At 43.5% G+C, this 19,913-nt stretch overlaps 1 protein-coding gene across 1 annotated transcript in view; it reads right to left on the minus strand.

Moving 5' to 3' along the window:
• Window positions 1-19,913, minus strand: part of LYST (lysosomal trafficking regulator) — a 789,135-nt gene that overhangs the window by 77,123 nt on the left and 692,099 nt on the right. The window contains exon 50 of the mRNA XM_073671457.1: window positions 5,114-5,270. Within this exon, the coding sequence (XP_073527558.1) occupies window positions 5,114-5,270 (157 nt within the window). The remainder of the gene's footprint in view (window positions 1-5,113; window positions 5,271-19,913) is intronic.

Below are 19,913 nucleotides of genomic sequence, written 5' to 3' on the forward strand. Positions count from 1 at the left end.
TCACCTCCCCTTGCCCCCGCAATGCCGCGATCGACTTCGATCGCAGCATCGCGGGGGTTAATGTGCTGGGAGCGGTGCGTGACCGCTCCCTGCACATAGTACCGGGTGTCAGCTGTGACAATCAGCTGACACCCGGCGGCGATCGCGCCCGCACAGCCTGTGTGCGCGCGCGATCGCGATGACGTACTAATACGGGTCTGGCTCTTAAGTCCCAGGGCACAGACGCGTATTAGTACGTCAGATGTTATTAAGGGGTTAAAGTGAATCTGTCAGCAGGCTTTTCTATGTAATCTGAGAGTAGCATAATATAGGGCAAGTGAGCCCGATGTATCACTTAGTTTACTGGGTGCAGCAGTGGTGACACAGAGTTCTTAGATGCAGCATAAACTAGAGCTGAGAAAGCTAACCGAGCCAACATCACAGCTTTCTATGTACAGTACAGACCAAAAGTTTGGACACACCTTCTCATTTAAAGATTTTTCTGTATTTTCATGACTATGAAAATTGTACATTGACACTGAAGGCATCAAAATTATGAATTAACACATGTGGAATTATATACTTAACAAAAAAGTGTGAAACAACTGAAAATATGTCTTATATTCTAGGTTCTTCAAAGTAGCCACCTTTTGCTTTCATGACTGCTTTGCACACTCTTGGCATTCTCTTGATGAGCTTCAAGAAGTAGTCACCGGAAATGGTTTTCACTTCACAGGTGTGCCCTGTTAGGTTTAATAAGTGGGATTTCTTCCTCTATAAATGGGGTTGGGACCATCAGTTGTGTTGTGCAGAAGTCTGGTGCATACACAGCTGATAGTCCTACTGAATAGACTGTTAGAATTTGTATTATGGCAAGAAAAAAGCAGCTAAGTAAAGAAAAACGAGTGGCCATCATTACTTTAAGAAATGAAGGTCAGTCAGTGCGAAAAATTGGGAAAACTTTGAAAATGTCCCCAAGTGCAGTTGCAAAAACCATCAAGCGCTACAAAGAAACTGGCTCACATGAGGACCGCCCCAGGAAAGGAAGACCAAGAGTCACCTCTACTTCTGAGGATAAGTTTATCCGAGTCACCAGCCTCAGAAATCGCAGGTTAACAGCAGCTCAGATTAGAGACCAGGTCAATGCCACACAGAGTTCTAGCAGTAGACACATCTCTTCAACAACTGTTAAGAGGAGACTTTGTGCAGCAGGCCTTCATGGTAAAATAGCTGCTAGGAAACTACTGCTAAGGACAGGCAACAAGCAGAAGAGACTTGTTTGGGCTAAAGAACACAAGGAATGGACATTAGACCAGTGGAAATCTGTGCTTTGGTCTGATGAGTCCAAATTTGAGATCTTTGGTTCCAACCACCGTGTCTTTGTGCGACGCAGAAAAGGTGAACGGATGGACTCTACATGCCTGGTTCCCACCGTCAAGCATGGAGGAGGTGGTGTGATGGTGTGGGGGTGCTTTGCTGGTGACACTGTTGGGATTTTTTCAAAATTGAAGGCATACTGAACCAGCATGACTACTACAGCATCTTGCAGCGGCATGTTATTCCATCCGGTTTGCGTTTAGTTGGACCATCATTTATTTTTCAACAGGACAATGACCCCAAACACACCTCCAGGCTGTGTAAGGGCTGTTTGACCAAGAAGGAGAGTGATGGGGTGCTACGCCAGATGACCTGGCCTCCACAGTCACCAGACATGAACCCAATCAAGATGGCTTGGGGTGAGCTGGACTGCAGAGTGAAGGCAAAAGGGCAAACAAGTGCTAAGCATCTCTGGGAACTCCTTCAAGATTGTTGGAAGACCATTTCCGGTGACTACCTCTTGAAGCTCATCGAGAGAATGCCAAGAGTGTGCAAAGCAAAAGGTGGCTACTTTGAAGAACCTAGACTATAAGACATATTTTCAGTTGTTTCACACTTTTTTGTTAAGTATATAATTCCACATGTGTTAATTCATAGTTTTGATGCCTTCAGTGTGAATGTACAATTTTCATAGTCAAGAAAATACAGAAAAATCTTTAAATGAGAAGGTGTGTCCAAACTTTTGGTCTGTACTGTACATTGTTCATTGACAATGAGCTGCTTATCACAGGAGTGACAGAGTCAGACAAGTGCTCACAGGAGCACCAATCTGGGCAGTGATAATAAAACCTTCATTGTAAGTAAACAACAGCAAAAAAAAGTGACACATTGTTGAATTCTATGCTACAGCTCCTGTGTCCTGCTGCCTTCAGATTACATAGCAAAAACCTGCTGACTAGAGATGGGCGAACCCGAACACTAAAGTTCGGGATCCATACCGAACACCTAGTGTTTGGACACGGACCCAAACATGGACTTCCTCAGAAAGTCTGTGTTACTGTTCAGATTCGGGTGTTTCCCATTCTGTCAGCTGCGTGACAGAGCGGGAAACAGGGTCAGAGAGCTGCAGGATCACGCTGTCAGATGTCAGTGTGATCCGCAGCTGTGACTGTGATCCACGGTAAAAAGCTTACCGCGGGTCACAGGCGTACTACTACTCTCATCAGCCTACGCCTTCTGTCACTGTTAAAAGCGAGCACAGGTTTCAATGATGGGCATTGTCATCAGCTGGCGCCTTTGCTCAAAGTTAGAAAAAAAAGTAAAAATTAATAAGTAAATATTGAAATAAAAATAAAAAACACAGTTATACTCACCTAACACCTAATCCCTGAAGCCCTTGTCCCCTTTAAAAAATAAAAAAAAACACCATAATACTTACCTTAATGCTTAATCCCCAAAGCCCATGTCACCTGTAAAAGAGAAAAAAATAATAAACCACCCTAATACTCACCTAAACAAGACGGCATCTTATCCAACATCTAATGCATCCATCTGAACCACCAACTCTTTGGATTAGTCCGGGGCCACGAACACTGGCTGTTTCTCGGTCATACTTCTCTACGACCTTCTTAAGAATAGACTTCCAGGTTTTAGAAAACCTTTCCACCAGACCGTCCATCTGTGGATGGTACATTGAGGTCCTGAGTTGAGTAATTTGCAGGGTTTTGCTCAACTCTCTCATCACCCTCAACATGAATGGAGGCACTTGGTCCGCTAGGATATCCTTAGGCAAACCCATCCTAGAAAAGATATGGACCAACTTCCGAGCTATACACTTAGTGGAGCAATTTCGCAGTGGTACGGGCTCCGGACACCGTCTAGGATAAGGGCAGGATCACCAGAATATTCTGATGCCCTCTGGCGGACTTGACCAGAAGTGCCATATCATGGCTATGTGATCTAATGGGACCTCAATGATGAGCAACGGCAATAAGGGACTACGGAAGTGAGCCACTGGGGAAGTCAGCTGGCAGGTGAGACAGGACCTACAATAGTTCATGATTTCACGGTGACAGCTGGTCCTGTCGAACCTCTGGAGGATCTATTCCTGGGTTCTGTCTACCCCCAGACGACCATCTAACACATGAGCATGGGCCAGATCTAACATCTTGCGTCTGTATGGCCCTGGTACCAGTAACTGCTCGATCACCTCACCTCTCTGCCTGGTGGCCCGATATTGTAAGTCCCCATTTACAGCAAAATATGGATATCGGGTGTTGGATCCCGGCTGTTGAGCAACACCATTAAGTACAGTCACATTATCAAACGCTCCTTTAAGAGTTGGCCTCAGGGGACACTGCCTCATCCTCATCGCCAACCATCACACAAAAGGGAAACCCGTCAGACTTGGCCTGTGTTGCGCTTTCTTTGAGGGTGACCGGGCTGCTGCCTTGTAACCAGGAGATCCCATTTTCCCCCACAAGCCCCAAAACAAGGCAAAGTCCCGCCTTATTATAACAGGGTGTAATAGGTCCTTGACTATTCCAAACTCATGGGACTTGGTGCCACAGTTTGTGTCAATGACCACTCGGGCCACAGGGTAGTCTTTAGTGGGGATATGTCAGAAGCTAGTCCCACCCATCTCTTTAACTGCTCGTAAACCCGGCCCTTGACACGCCCTATTGACTTTCTTAGCACTATAGGTGCTGGAGCCTGCTTTTCCAGGCTTACATTGCTGAGGCTACCATCTTCAATGATACATATCTACCCTCGAGGACCTGTCTGGCAGCTATCTTACAAAGTAAAGCACAAGCGATCAGATGATTGCAGCTTCAAGTCCCCTAAAAGGACTAGTAAATGCAGTAAAAAAGTTTTAAAAAAAGTATTTAAAAATATGAAAAAAAATAAAACAAGTTCAAATCACCTCCATTAAAAATTGAATAGTTAAAAAAAAACCACACATTTTGTATTGCTGCATTTGTAAAAGTTCAAGCTATCAAAATATAAAGTAAATTAATACGATTGGTAAGTGGTGTAATGAGAAAAGAAATCAAAATGCAAGAATTAATGCTATTTTGGCCACCAATAACATGCAATAAGAGGCGATCAAAAAAACATATCTACCCCAAAATGGTATCAGCATAAACATCAGCCCAGGGCTCAAAAAATAAGCCCTCAAAAAGCCCCCTATCCTGAAAATAAAAAGCGTTACAGGTGTTAAAAAATGACGACACAAGCAAAGTTGTTTTTTTTTAATGCAATTTCTAATTTTAATCACCCCTTAAATAAAAAAAACTATACATATTTTGTATCTGCATAATCATACTGACCTCGAGAATCATATCAGTTTTACAGTATAGTGAACATGGTAAAAAAAACCACCCTAAAAAAAACATTGTGAAATTGCATTTTCTTTGCAATTTCAACCCACTTGGATTTTTTTTCCTGCATTCCAATGCATCACATAAAAAATGAATGATGTAATTCAAAAGTACAACTTGTCCCGCTAAAAAAACATCCCTCATACAGCTATGTGGATGGAAAAATAGAAAAGTTATGGAAGAAGGACAGGAAAAAAAATTAAAACGAAAAAAAAAAGAGGAAAATCACGTGGGGATGAAGGGGTTAAACCAATGTTCACAAGATCGAGGTTTCAAAAAATTAATAAAATCAAATTGTAAATATTGGAATAAATACATTGACAGGCTGTCAAAGACAGCAGCAAAATTACCTTCCTTCAAGACAAAATGGGTTTCACTCCACTTGAAATCATCCTATACATTTCAGTACAACAGATGTATTTACAGTATAATCTTACCGCACAACACCATTTTCCAGTCCTCCAGCAACAACATTAACAGATATTCCCTCTGGTTGATTTGAAAATGCAATACAGGAAATTGTCTCTCGGCAATGTACATGTCCAATAAGATCACCATTTACAGTCCAAAGTCTCAGGTCACTGCCACCGCCAACTAAAAAGAAAATAAACCTTGTATAATACACTGTTCATTCTGATGCATACCTAGAATACCCAAATTATTTAATTATATCTAGTCCGAACTTTTTGTAGAGGAACAGATATTTACTTACAGGAGTGCATAATAGTTTGTCAGCAAAAAAGAAAGTGAGGAGTCAGAATTATGTGCAGATGAGATGTTATGGTGTAAAAGGTTGAACCAGGTATCACGGCAAATAATGACATTAAAAAGGGTCTGTATCATGCAATAAATTGTGGACCAAAATCTGGTTCTAGACAGCGACTGTAGCAAGAAGAGAGGTAGCAACATAACACCTCATTAGGACTTTGCAGTCTGATTCTAGTTAGTCAATTTCTGTTGGTCAATTTTTAAGAACACTCTCAAAAACGGCTCAGATGACTGATTTCCTTCAGGAGGAAAAACATGTCAATTCGTTTTAGTCGAAGTGTAAAATAACAAATCTATTAAACTTGGCTTTATATTTTTTATTTTATTCACTTGTATAGTGCCATTAATTCCACAACGCTTCACAGACAATATCGGCACTGTCCCCATTGGGGCTCACAATTTAAATTCCCTATCAGTATGTATTTGGCGTGTGGGATGAAACCGGAGAAACCGGAGGAAACCAGCGCAAACACAAGGAGAATATACAAAACTTCTTGCAGATGTTCTTGGTGGGATATGAACCCAGGACCCCAGCGCTGCAAGACTGCAGTGCTAACAACTGAACCATTGTGCTGCAAACAATATATAGTGATAGAATCACTCTGTTAGTCAATGATAAAAAAAGAGATAAATTAAAAAGAAAAAATGGGCAGGTAAGATTGATTACGTGTTATGGCAGCCATTAGGTTGAAAAAGATTCTGGTTAAGAAGTGGCCCCATCTTGTTTTTTGTGATGATATCAGATGAATTCTTGAGGATAGTTTTCTTGCTAACAGACCTCCTAATCTGAGAGACTTGTTGATGAGAAGTATGTTCAAAAACATCTGTTAAATATGAATTGGTTATCAAATTGCTCCAAGACAATGTACAAATATTCAATGTGTAACTTTCTGCTTAAAACTCAAATGTTTCCGAATTCTAAAGAGGATAAAACACTCTTTATCAAAGATTTCCTTATTTGCAAATCCTCAGTAGTGGTGTATGTAAAATGTCCCTGCAAGGTAAAGACAGTACGACCCCTATGGCCAAGGCCCCACTATCAGTATTTAGTCAGTATTTGGTCAGTATTTGGTCAGTATTTGATCAGTATTTTCTCTCAGGAGTGGGAGCCAAAACCAGGTGAGGAACAATCAGAGAAAAGGTATAATAGAAACAAGTCACCAATTCTGCATTTATCACCCACTCCTGGTTCTGGTTCCCACTCCTGAGAAAAAATACTGACCAAATACTGATAGTGGGGCTGTGGCCTTAGTGTGAAAATCAGTGAAAATATAGGGGGCATAAGATGAGGATATGATAACAAGTCCTTGGCTGCACACTTTCATATGATATCTGATTTGTGTTTTATGGGAATTCACCAACTGCATTTGGGTAGGAGAAGAGGTAATGCCAATAAAATGTTACTTCAGAAGGAGGCAATTTAGATATATAACCTAAACACATCAGCACCGATTTATTCAGACTGGTGTTTCGCATGCTAGTCTTAAAGAGGGGTGTGCAGGAATAAGAATATGTCAAGTTCATTAGGAACGAATCAATGAATTTGGCACATCTTGGTGGCATGCGCCTCACCAGAAATCTTACTCCAGCCAGGGAGTGGATTAACATTTCTGGAGTAAGAAACACTAACACTTGAAGAATTTGATGGGTAGGTGTAGCCAGGCACCGTCCAGCCCTAGCTCCTCCCCAACTTTGGCCATTTTGTGGAGCCGCCCAAAACTGGCATGAACACGACAAAAGTTGCAAAATTTTTGAACAAATTTGTGTTGCTCAAACATTTTGTAACTTTTTAAATGTTTTACACATAAAACACTTTGATGAATGGGGGTTGTTTGTTTTCTTCAGAACTTAATAATGCAATTTAATATAATCGTTTTCTCTGAGTCCAAAAAAAAAAATGAAAGAAAAAGTAGGGATTACTTCTGATGAGCTTTGACTTTGAATGAACAGTATAACTCTAATATCGACACAGGAGTATATACTGTTATACTATTGTTATCTTGATGAAAATCAATTCCTGTGAATAATGGAGTAATAATTGTATTTGCACTTTAAACTCTTCTTTGAATAGCCCCAATTTGGAATGTTTTTTTATTTATTAGGAATGAATATTATTTTTTTTTATTCATTAGACACAAGAAATATTTCCAGCATAAGTTTAACCCCTTCACGACCTCGGGATTTTCCGTGTCCGTTTTTTGCTCTTTTTCTTCCCAGCGCCCTAACTTTTTTATTCTTCCATTAATATGGCTGTGTGGGGGCTTGGTTTTTGTGGGACGAGTTGTACTTTTGAATGACACCATTGATTCTACCATTTAGTGTACTGGAAAAAGGGAAAAAAATTCCAAGAGAGGTGAAATTGCAAATTTTTTTTTTTTTCCTTGTTCACTAAATGCTACAACTGACCTACCATTATGATTCTCCAAGTCACGAGTTCCCAGATGACAAACATGTATAGGTTATTTTTTATTTATGTGGCTTCAATAGTCTCCTTAAGAGACTTGAAGCTGCGATCGCCCGATCGCTTGTGCAATACATAGCAGTACATCAGCCTTGCTATGTGTAGAAAAAATCATCATCTGCTATGAACACCGGCCATGTTCACAGGAGTATTGTAGCACCCTGAGGATTCGGCTGCTACAGGGGTATTACACCTCAAGCCAGAGGTGTGGTATTCCACTCCCGGGTAAGGATGGAGTGTGGAACTGAGCTAGTAGGCTGCATGCACTACATACATCCCATTTCCGGGGGACAGAACGACGGTACTCCCACCAGTATATGTGCAGGTACGACTGCGTCTGTCCCTGGCTGGAGTGGGAGGGGGGTGGAACATCCCAGTAGTGTAGGGGCAGATAGGGGGAGTAGTCTGGGTAAAGATAGGAGCTCATTGGGTGCTGGTCACCTGAGCTCACACATAGAGGGAGTATATAAGGTGGGCACCATCTTAGAACAGGGTCAGAGTTTAGCCTGAGGAGCAGAGCAGAGGAGCTCAGCCAGGAGGGCTGACAGGGAGCTGTGGCTCCGGCTGGGCCCAGCTCCAGAGCAGAGCCTGCAGAGAGAGAGAGAGGAGTGAGAAGGACCCAGAGAGGAAACAAGAAGGAACCCCAAGATCCCAGAATAAGGACAGAAGGGTGAAGGGTTGGCGGACAAGGGTACCGGATCCCAAGCTGGCGGAGGCCCAAAACGAACCTTAGCCAGGAACCGGAGGTCGTGGTCAGGATCTGCCATGACCCTCACCAAATCCACTAGAAAGGCACACCGAGTATAGGGTCAGGGAGCCCAGAGGAGGCTTGACCACCAAGAGACCCGAGGGAGCCGGCCAAAAGTGGATCCCTGGTGGGAACGGCCAGAGGAAGGGAGAGTCAGAAAGGAGCTCAGGACCACGCTCCGGAATTGCCTGGGGGTTGGCCGAGTCCAGGACCTGGTGGACGCAGCACGGCTCGGGTGGTCACTCAAGGCCAGAGTGACCAAAAGAACACCAGTAAGTAAAAACCCTGAACTGCATCTCCTGACTCTGAATCTTCTTTCTGCATCATCACAACCCCCATCATCTACACCTGCTGCCCTGAGGCCATACCCCTCCCGTTGGGGGTTATACCATCACTGCTGCACATATACCACCGGCCTCAGTGGACTGCTCTGCAGCGGCGGCTTCAAAGCCGCACTCAACGGGTGGCGTAGTCGACAATCAAGTTAAACATCTACTGCCATAGACTGCCACTTAGTTTGACACCCTGGGCACGGACCGGGTCACCGCCACAAGGACTACTACCCCCATCGAGATCCGGCTCCGGGTATCCCCTACAGCACTGGCCCAGGGGGCGCGTCAGTATCATATTGCCAGGGGGTCTTCTGCAGACTCCCGGCTGTCATGACAACCCGTCGGCGCCTACCGATCACTCTGCTGGGTGGGCTTTGTGACGCACTTCCGGTAAGCTAAAGTTAAATGTCGCTGTCAGAGATTGACAGCGGCATTTAACAAGTTAACAGCCACAGGTGGATCAAGGTTCCACGCTCAGTTGTTAGCTGCACTCCAATCCCCCTCCCCAACCCCACTTTCTGCCACCAAGCGCTGATCAGTACTTGATCACTGATTAATACTTGATCGCTCGATTTTTTGCCGTTTTTTGTGTGCATTCTGCAGCGGCCGAGCGCTGATCAGGGATCATCACTGATCAATGTCTGTGCTTGCTGCTTTCCAGGACTTTTTTTTTTATCACAGTCCATTTTTTCTCCCTCCCCACTTTGCACCACCTCCGTGCGTACATCTAGCAGCCGCCGAGCGTTGATCGGTGATGCAGTCACTGGTCCGCACTCGCGCTCTCTATTTGCACCACCTCCGGCTATTCCTTATTTTTTTTTATCTTTTTCTTCCAGAAAAAAAAAAAGTTTACACCAAGCACACTGACACACACACGCGCGCACACATACACACACACACACACACACACACACACACACACACACACACACACACACACACACACACACAGTACAGATCAAAAGTTTGGACACACCTTCTCATTTAAAGAGTTTTCTGTATTTTCATGACTATGAAAATTGTACATTCACACTGAAGGCATCAAAACTATGAATTAACACATGTGGAATTATATACTTAACAAAAAAGTGTGAAACAACTGAAAATATGTCTTATATTCTAGGTTCTTCAAAGTAGCCACCTTTTGCTTTGATGACTGCTTTGCACACTCTTGGCATTCTCTTGGAGGCCAGGTCATCTGGCGTAGCACCCCATCACTCACCCCCTTGGTCAAATAGCCCTTACACAGCCTGGAGATGTGTTTGGGGTCATTGTCCTGTTGAAAAATAAATGATGGTCCAACTAAACGCAAACTAGATGGAATAGCATGCCGCTGCAAGATGCTGTGGTAGCCATGCTGGTTCAGTATGCCTTCAATTTTGAATAAATCCCCAACAGTGTCACCAGCAAAGCACCCTGACACCATCACACCTCCTCCTCCATGCTTCATGGTAGGAACCGGGCATGTAGAGTCCATCCGTTCACCTTTTCTGCGTCGCACAAAGACACGGTGGTTGGAACCAAAGATCTCAAATTTGGACTCATCAGACCAAAGCACAGATTTCCACTGGTCTAATGTCCATTCCTTGTGTTCTTTAGCCCAAACAAGTCTCTTCTGCTCGTTGCCTGTCCTTAGCAGTGGTTTCCTAGCAGCTATTTTACCATGAAGGCCTGCTGCACAAAGTCTTCTCTTAACAGTTGTTGAAGAGATGTGTCTGCTGTTCATGTGAGCCAGTTTCTTTGGAGCGCTTGATGGTTTTTGCAACTGCGCTTGGGGACACTTTCAAAGCTTTCCCAATTTTTCTCACTGACTGACCTTCATTTCTTAAAGTAATGATGGCCACTCGTTTTTCTTTACTTAGCTGCTTTTTTCTTGCCATAATACAAATTCTAACAGTCTATTCAGTAGGACTATCAGCTGTGTATCCACCAAACTTCTGAACAACACAACTGATGGTCCCAACCCCATTTATAAGGCAAGAAATCCCACTTATTAAACCATTTCCGGTGACTACCTCTTGAAGCTCATCAAGAGAATGCCAAGAGTGTGCAAAGCAGTCATCAAAACAAAAGGTGGCTACTTTGAAGAACCTAGAATATAAGACATATTTTCAGTTGTTTCACACTTTTTTGTTAAGTATATAATTCCACATGTGTTAATTCATAGTTTTGATGTCTTCAGTGTGAATATACAATTTTCATAGGCATGAAAATACAGAAAAATCTTTAAATGAGAATGTGTCCAAACTTTTGGTCTGTACTGTATATAAAAAAAAATGTTGTTCCGCTTGTCCCTAACCCTCTATTTAGTGGAGGAGGCATACGCTTTCCTTGCCGCCGACACTGACAGTGAGGGAGAGAATCCTACCTTTCTTTATTTTTCTGACTACTCGTCGTCGTCATTCTCCTCCTCTTCCTCCTCAGGTGCTGCTGAACCGCCACGCAGATGCCACAGCACAGAAGACGAACCAACACCCCCTATTACTGACCCCATATGGACCTCGCCCCCTGAAAATTATGAACCACTGATTCCTGATTTTGTGGCGGAATCAGGAATCAAGGCTCTGATATTTGGCAGGGGTGACAGGGCGGGCCCCAGTATTCCCGGAACTGAAAGAAAATAAATATTTTTTTCATGGTGTTACGTTAACTTTTGCGAAACAGTTGGGGGTTCAAAATGCTCACCACCTTAAGGGGTCTAGTTTCCAAAATGGGGTCACATGTGGGGAGTTTCAACTGTTTAGGCACATCAGGGGCTCTCCAAATGCTACATGGCATCTGCTCTCAAATGCAGTGAGTTTTACGTTGAAAACATCAAAGGGAGCTCCCTTCTGAGCCCTGTCGTACGCCCAAACAATGGCTTTCCCCCACATATGGGGTATCAGCGCACTCAGCAGAAATTGTACAACAACTTTTGAGGTCCAATTTCTTCTGTTACCTTTGTAAAAATAAAAAAATTGGGGTCTAAGATAAAATTTAATGAAAAAAAGTTAAATGTTAATATTTTTCTTTCACATTCGATTAATTGCTGTGAAGCACATGAAGGGTTAAAAAACTTCTTGAATATGGTTTTGAGCACCTTGAGGGATACAGTTTTTAGAATGGTGTCACTTTTGGGTATTTTCTGTCATATAGGCCCCTCAAAGTGACTTCAAATGTGGTGTGGTCCCTAAAAAAAAAAGGTTTTGTAAATTTTGTTGTAAAAATGAGAAATCGCTGGTCAACTTTTAACCCTAATAACTTCCTAATAAAAAAAAATTGGTTCCAAAAATGCGCTGATGTAAAGTAGAAATGTGGGAAATGTTATTTATTAACTATTTTGTGTGACATATCTCTCTGATTTAAGGGCATGAAATTCAAATTTTGAAAATTGTGAAATTTTCGTCAAATTTCCGATTTTTTCACAAATAAACACAAGTCATATTGAATACATTTCTACCACTATCATGAAGTACAATAGGTCACAAAAAAATCTCAGAATCAGGGGGATCCATTGAAGCGTTCCAGAGTAATTACCTCATAAAGTGACAGTGGTCAGAATTGTAAAAATTGGTCTGATCATTAATGTGCAAACCACCTTCGGGGGTAAAGGGGTTAAATAAGGGGACATTAGCTACAATCTCATTGGGCAGTTTTGAATTTTTCTGGCCAATATACAGTCGTGGCTGAAAGTATTGGCACCCTTGAAATTTATCCAGAAAATAAAGTATTTTTCTCAGAAACTTATTGCAATTACACATGTTTTGTTATACACATGTTTATTTCCTTTGTGTGTATTGTAATAATGCAAAAAAAACTGAGAAAAAAGGCAAATTGGATATAATTTCACACAAAACCACAAAAATGGCCGGACAAAATTGTTGGCACCTCTTCAAAATTGCGGGTAAACAACTTTATTTCAAGCATGTGATGCTCGTTCAAACTCAACTGTGGCAAGTAACAGGTGCGAGCAATATGAAAATCACACCTGAAACCAGATAAAAAGGGGAGAAGTTGACTCAATCTTTGCATTGTGTGTCTGTGTGTGCAACATTATACATGGAGAACAGAAATAGTAGAAGATAACTGTCTGAGGACTTGAGAACCAAATTTGTTGAAAAATATTAACAATCTCAAGGTTACAAGTCCATCTCCAGAGATCTTGATGTTCCTTTGTCCATTGTGCACAACAAAATTCTACTGTTTACAGAAAACGAAATGAGGCCTATAAAGAAAAGAACACTGTACATACAGTTAAATATGGTGGAAGTTCAAAGATGTTTTGGGTTGTTTTGCTGCCTCTGACACTGTGTGCCTTGACAGTGTGCAAGGCATCATGAAATCTGAAGATAACCAAAGGATTTTGCATCGCAATGTAGTGCCCAGTGTCAGAAAGCTGGGTTTGCATCCTAGGTTATGGTTCTTCCAGCAGGACAATGACCGCAAACATACTTGAAGAAGCACCCAGAAATAAATGGAAACAAAGTGCTGGAGAGATCTGAAGTGGCCAGCAGTAAGTCTGGATCTAAATCCCATTGAACACCTGTGGAGAGTTGAGAGGTGTAAGAATCTTGTTGATGGTTATAGGAAGCAATTTATTGCAGTTATTTACTCCAAAGGGTATGCAACTAAATATTAAGCTGAGGGTGCCAACAAATTTGCTAGGCCCATTTTTTAGGTTTTGTGTGTAATGATGTCCAATTTGCCTTTTTTTTCCCTTTGTTCTTTTTTGTGTTGTTCCAATACACACAAAGTAAATAAACATGTGTATTTGCAATAATTTTCTGGGATAAATACTTAAGTTTCTTAGCCGGTATTTGTGTCTACAGTCCTCCTTGTTGCCCATTTCTTGCAAATTGTCTCTTCAGAGAGGAAGAGGACTAGAACTCTAGTGCCACCTTTAGGAAATAGGAACACTAAAAGTCAATATCGACTCTCTAACGAGCCTTGTCACATGACTTAGGATAAAAGCCAGAACCAGAATATCAATTTGCAGACACTGTGTTTCGGGCTAATGCCCCTCGTCAGTGCAAAGTGTATGATCTGGTTTGGCTGGGTGAGAGGCGTCAGACCGGTATCCAAGGGGTAACGTTTCTCCTTGTGGACAGTAACATTTAAGCATGTCAAGGTGAGGAGACTTTTAAGCCACAATGCTCCTAGCTGGCACTAGAGTTCTAGTCCTCTTTCTCTCTGAAGAGCCAATTTGCATATTTCCCATAGGAGCATTGTGGCTGAAGGAAGACCCAACCACAAGTCTCCACATTTCAAAAAATTAGGGCCATACACCACTAGAGTGGCATCAATTTCACCAGAATAGAAATAGTATAATGAGGAACGAAACTCCTACCACTACAGGAAACACTCTAAAAGGAGACCCAACCAGGTGTCTCCACATTTCAAAAAATTAGGGGCAGACACCACCAAAGTGCCATCAATTTCACTAGAGTAGAAATAGTATGATACGGACTTACACACCTTCCACTACAGCCAGCCCAGCAGATGGAGACCCAAATCAGGAGTCTCCACATTTCAAAAAATTATTCGTAACAGCAGCAGCAGCAATAGCAGGCATAAAAGCCATGACAAAGATGTCATGGACTGCAATAACATGAGATCAATGCAGCACACTAAAAACTACACCATCGCCTAGTCTGCACAGTCTGCGATTGGGGTGCAAAAGTCCTTGGAGATCCATGACTTGTTCATCTTTATGAAAGTTAGGCAGTCTATACTTTCAGGGGACAGCCGGATACACGTATCTCTCAGAACACAACCAGCAACGCTGAAGACACGTTCTGAGAAAACGCTGGCGGACGGGCATGATAAAACCTCCATGGCGTGACAGGTCTTCCATTTTTGAAGACCAAAATGTAAAAGGGTCCAAACCCTCCTTGATGGTATTGATATTCCGGCACCATGCTCTCCAGTCGTTCACTACGTGTCAGACTTGTACTCTGTTGTGCTGGTGCACGAGCTAGTCTAAAAAATGTGTAAAAGACTCACAGAAATTGCTTCTGCCACTTACACTGCTGCTGCTAATGTTTTTGCATTGACAAATTTACGTTCCTGGGGTTGGAAGTCTAGAGTTGCAATGCACACTGTGTGCCTCACTGCTATCTTGGGGAAAACCTCTCCTAAGGTTGTCTAAAAGCGTGTTTCGATACTCCAGCATGAGCGGGTCCCTTTCCAGGGCGGGAAGCATCTGGCAAAATTAACTTTTGTACCGTGGATCTAGCATAGTGGCAACCGAGTAGTCAGCACTATTTCGAATCCTAACAATACGGGGATCATGTTGCAGATAAAGAAGCAAGAAGGCGTTCATGTGTCAGGCTCTTCCATGAGGAGCAAGTCCATGGTGTGTTGGTGGCTGGGTCACACTGATGCTTGCTTCCTACATCCAGTTCCGCCAACCATGGACAACAGTCCAACAATCATTATCCTCTTCTTCTCCTGACTGTTGTTCGCCCATCACCTCTTCCTCCTCCTCCATTTGTTCCTCGGCTCCTGCACCTTCACTAGCAGTTTGTCTGGTACCACGAGCCCCCCTCGATTGCTGTAATCCACCCTCCCTTGGCACCCGCCTGTGTGACAACAGTCTGGAACTTAAGAGACATTGTTATCCCTTCCGCATCCTCCTCTGCTTCCTCCTCTTCCTCTGATACCACCACCTCCTCCTGCAGAATGTGCTCCAGCATGTAGATGACCGGAATAGTGATGCTGATGACGGCATTGTCAGCGCTAACCATCTTAGTAGCCTAGTGCGAAACTAAGCAGAAGGGTGCAGAGGTCTTTAATTTGTGGCCACTCTGCAAAAGTGATTTGCACCATGTCTGTACTGCGTTGGCCCAGGCTACATGACATGAGATACTGCATCAGGGCTCATCGCTGCTGCCACAGTCGCTGCAACATGTGCAGAGTGGAATTCCACCATGTCGGCACATTGCATATCAACTGGTTGACCGGCATGGCCAAAGACCGTGCTTGGGCAGCAGCGCATCCAGGCCAGGATAGTGGTGGACAAATTGCTGTACCACCAGGTTAAGAACGTGAGCCATAAAAGGCACGTGTGTGAGGTTGCCCAGGCATAGGGCCGCCACCAGGTTCGCACCGTTATCTCACACGGCCTTCCCTGGCTCCAGGTTCAGTGGAGACAGCCATTGCTCAAACTTGGCCTGGATAGCTGTACACAACTCTTGAGCTGTCTGACTGCCATCTCAAAGACATTAATTTTAACACTGCCTGATTGCGGTGAGCCCTGGCTGCACAGTACGGAGGTGGAAGGGATTCTCTCTGCACTATTAGAACATGTATCATTAAGGCAGAGTTTGAGGGCGCAGGTGGAGGCCCTAGAGGAGGTGGAGGAGGAGGCAGAAGCAGTGGATAAAGTGTGAAATACAGATGTTTGTCCTGCAAGCCTTGGGGATTCCAAGACTTATGGAGCAGCCTCTTCCCCCGTCTGCCCCCACAGCCACCAGAGTCACCCAGTGCCCAGTCAGCTAGATGTAACGCCCCTGGCTATGCTTACTTGTCCAAGTGTCTGTGGTGAAATGCACCCTGTCAGACTTACATTTATTCAAGGAACGGGTGATGTTGCCTGGGACATGCTGGTGTAGCGCAGGCACAGCTTTCTTAGAGAAGTAACGGCGACTGGGCAACTGGTATTTGGGGACTACGATTTCCATTAGTTTTAGGAAAGCGTCTGTATCCACCAGGTGGAAAGGCAGCATTTCCGTGGCCAACAGATTGGAGATGGTGGAGTTCAACCTCTTAGATTTGTCATGTATAGGATGAAACAATCTTTTACGTGACCACAACGACAGGACCGAGGGCTGGCTGCAGCGCTGAGTGAGGATGGAGTAGGGTGAACATGACAAACTGCTGCACCTCGAGTGAGGTGCAGACGGACATGTTACGATGGATTGAGAAAGATGTGTTGTGATCTGTGAAAAAAAAAACACCAGTTACTTCTGTTACAGCTGATGGGCTCTCACTCACCCAGATTAGAGCAGGTAAACAAATGGAGGTTCTGCGGCCGTAGATCTGTGTGAGAACACTTGCCACGGTGATGGAGAAGGAATAAGCAGCAGATACGGTTGATGGGGAGGCCGATTGTTGGTGAGGCCTACTGGTCCGCATTTTATCGCAGTAAGATTCCCAGACTTAGGAATGTTGATCGCACATGTGCCGGTTCATGCATGTAGTAGTCAAATTATTGCAATTTTTGCCTCTACTGAGTTGTTTTTTTGCAAAGTTGGCAGATAACGTAAGTTGGGTCATCTTTTGCGGTCTCAAAAAAGGCCCAGGCTAGGCAACCCTTTACGTCCCTGCGAACTGCTGACCCGCGACCGCTGCTAGCCACAGCCACAGTTGTGACTGAGGATGCAGTGCTCGTTGTGGTTGCTTCACTCAATGTCTGTGTGGTAGGCCACAATGTAACCTCCTCGTCTTCCTCCTCTGCTGAGCTACTCAGCTGCGTGCCTCCAGGTTCAAACCAAGTAGGATCTACAACCTCATCATCATCCTCTCTGTTCTCCCACTCTTTGCCTTGAGTCACCCTTATCCTCTTCCTGCCCTGACAGCACAGTACAGTCCGCGTGCGCCTCAGGCATCTGAGTCTCATCAGGATCACCTCCACCCCCGAGGGTTAACGTCTGGTGATAAGAGTCAGGATTCTGCTTGAACCCTACACTTTGTCCTGCCCCGGATCCAACAGAAAAAAAATTTGGGCATCGGTGCAGATGCTTTCCTTCTCGAGTCTGTGAATCTTTGGAGCAGACCTCTGATGCCCATGGCATAGAATGTGTGAACAGCTCTGCAGACTCGCCCATCTGTGGTTCACAACAGTTAGTTGGAGAGTTGGGATGCGGGGGGGAAACAAGGGTAATTGGGGTGCCATTTCTGAGGACTGAACTGTGTATGATGTTGAGGTGGAGGAAGAGGAGGAGAGGCCACTAGATGCAGAGCTTGCCATCCACTGGAGCACATGCTCTTTCTGGCCCTCATCTACAAGGCTTACCACTGTGCGGCAGCCAAAGAAAAAAATGGAGTAACCCATCCAGTAACAGAAGTTGTCAGTTGTCTTTGGATAGCACGTGACTGTGTTGGTTCACTAGAGCTTTCACTAACATTACCACCTACCCCACGTACACCTTGAACATCAAGCCTATTCCCCCTTTCACCACGACCTCGCTTTTTCCCACTTAAGATGGTCAGTGTGGCTGGAGCACGCTATTAGCAACAAAAAATTAGATTTTCTACTGCGAAGCTGTGGATACAGCACAATCTCAGCACAAAAAAGAATTACAAGCTGAGATGTGGTCTTGTTTATGTAGCATGGTATCAACAGAAAAAATTAGATTTTTTACTGTGGGGCCCTATATACAGCAGAATCTCAGCACAAACCAATTAGAAGCTCAGATGTGGCATGCTTTATGTAGCACAGTATTAACAGAAAAAATAAGAGTTTCAAAGGTGTACTCCTGCATGGAGCACAATATCAGCACAACAGAGTTCTATGCTGAAATGTGTGTGGCATGGTGTCTGGACCACACTAATATGCTGGAAGGTTGATTTCACAGCCACACAGGATCCTATTTATCTAAACTATATAACTTACAAGCAAATGCCTAGCTAACTATCTCACTCGCTCATAACTATCTCACTCGCTCACTATCCAGTTTCAGCAGCACTCTTTATATCGAGAGGGGCATGTGACTTCAGCAGTCAATGACACAAGCCCTTGTGTCTGGACATTGTGGATGGTTCCTGCACCCTGATTGGCCCTGATTAAAGAAAAATTAAGAATAGCAGTCTGCCGCTCCCCTAACCGATCCCTACACCAAGCAAACACCCCCCACTCATCATACAGCACCACTATCCTAGACAAAGCCCTAAAAAAACACTAGTGGAAACATGATAATTTCCAGCATTCGGCTGAATTTTGCCGATTTTGAGTAAAAATGTTTGTGGATCTGATCACGAATCAGTCCGAATGTGCAATGTTTGTGCTGAATTTGAAAAAAACATACGTTTTCCGAACATGTTCGCTCATCTCTACACCCTACCTTCAAAAACGCCTACAATTTAAATGGGCTGGTAGAGTAGAATATACATCACCTGCTGGTTAAATGGGGGGAGTGCAAGGTCAAACAGGAGGCAGTTACCACCTCCTATAGTAATATGTAAAAAGAACTGACCAGCACATCCTAATGTGAACAGGTGCAAGCTGCAGAAACGGAATAAGATATATAAAAAGAAAGCGCAGCAGCACTCCATTATGGCCAAAATACATAAAGACAATAAAAATGTTTGATTTAAACTGTGTTATTACTCAATGAACTTTACTTACAAAAAACTGAGGTTCTTAGCGCATAAATTGGCCAATTCATGTGTGCCCATCAACCGCTCACCCTATTTAACCAGCAGGTGATGTATATTCTACTCTACCAGCCCATTTAAATTGTAGGCGTTTCAGCCCAGAAGTGACATGTTCTGTCCAGAGTTATAGGCTTGCAGCCCAAGAGAGGCATGTAGGCAGAGTAGTACCCATCAGATGGGAGGTCACCTTGCAGCGGTTAATGGGAGTGCTGCTGCGCTTTCTTTTTATATACCTTATTCAGTTTCTGCAGCTTGCACCTGTTCACATTAGGATGTGCTGGTCAGTTCTTTTTACATATACAGTACAGACCAAAAGTTTGGACACACCTTCTCATTTAAATATTTTTCTGTATTTTCATGACTATGAAAATTGTACATTCACACTGAAGGCATTAAAAGTATGAATTAACACATGTGGAATTATATACTTAACAAAAAAGTGTGAAACAACTGAAAATATGTCTTATATTCTAGGTTCTTCAAAGTAGCCACCTTTTGCTTTGATGACTGCTTTGCACACTCTTGGCATTCTCTTGATGAGCTTCAAGAGGTAGTCACCGGAAATGGTCTTC

Source organism: Phyllobates terribilis, unplaced genomic scaffold, assembly GCF_046119375.1.
Source record: "Phyllobates terribilis strain yellow unplaced genomic scaffold, ASM4611937v1 Scaffold_3__8_contigs__length_932513732, whole genome shotgun sequence".
In the NCBI taxonomy this organism is placed as follows: Eukaryota; Metazoa; Chordata; class Amphibia; order Anura; family Dendrobatidae; genus Phyllobates; species Phyllobates terribilis.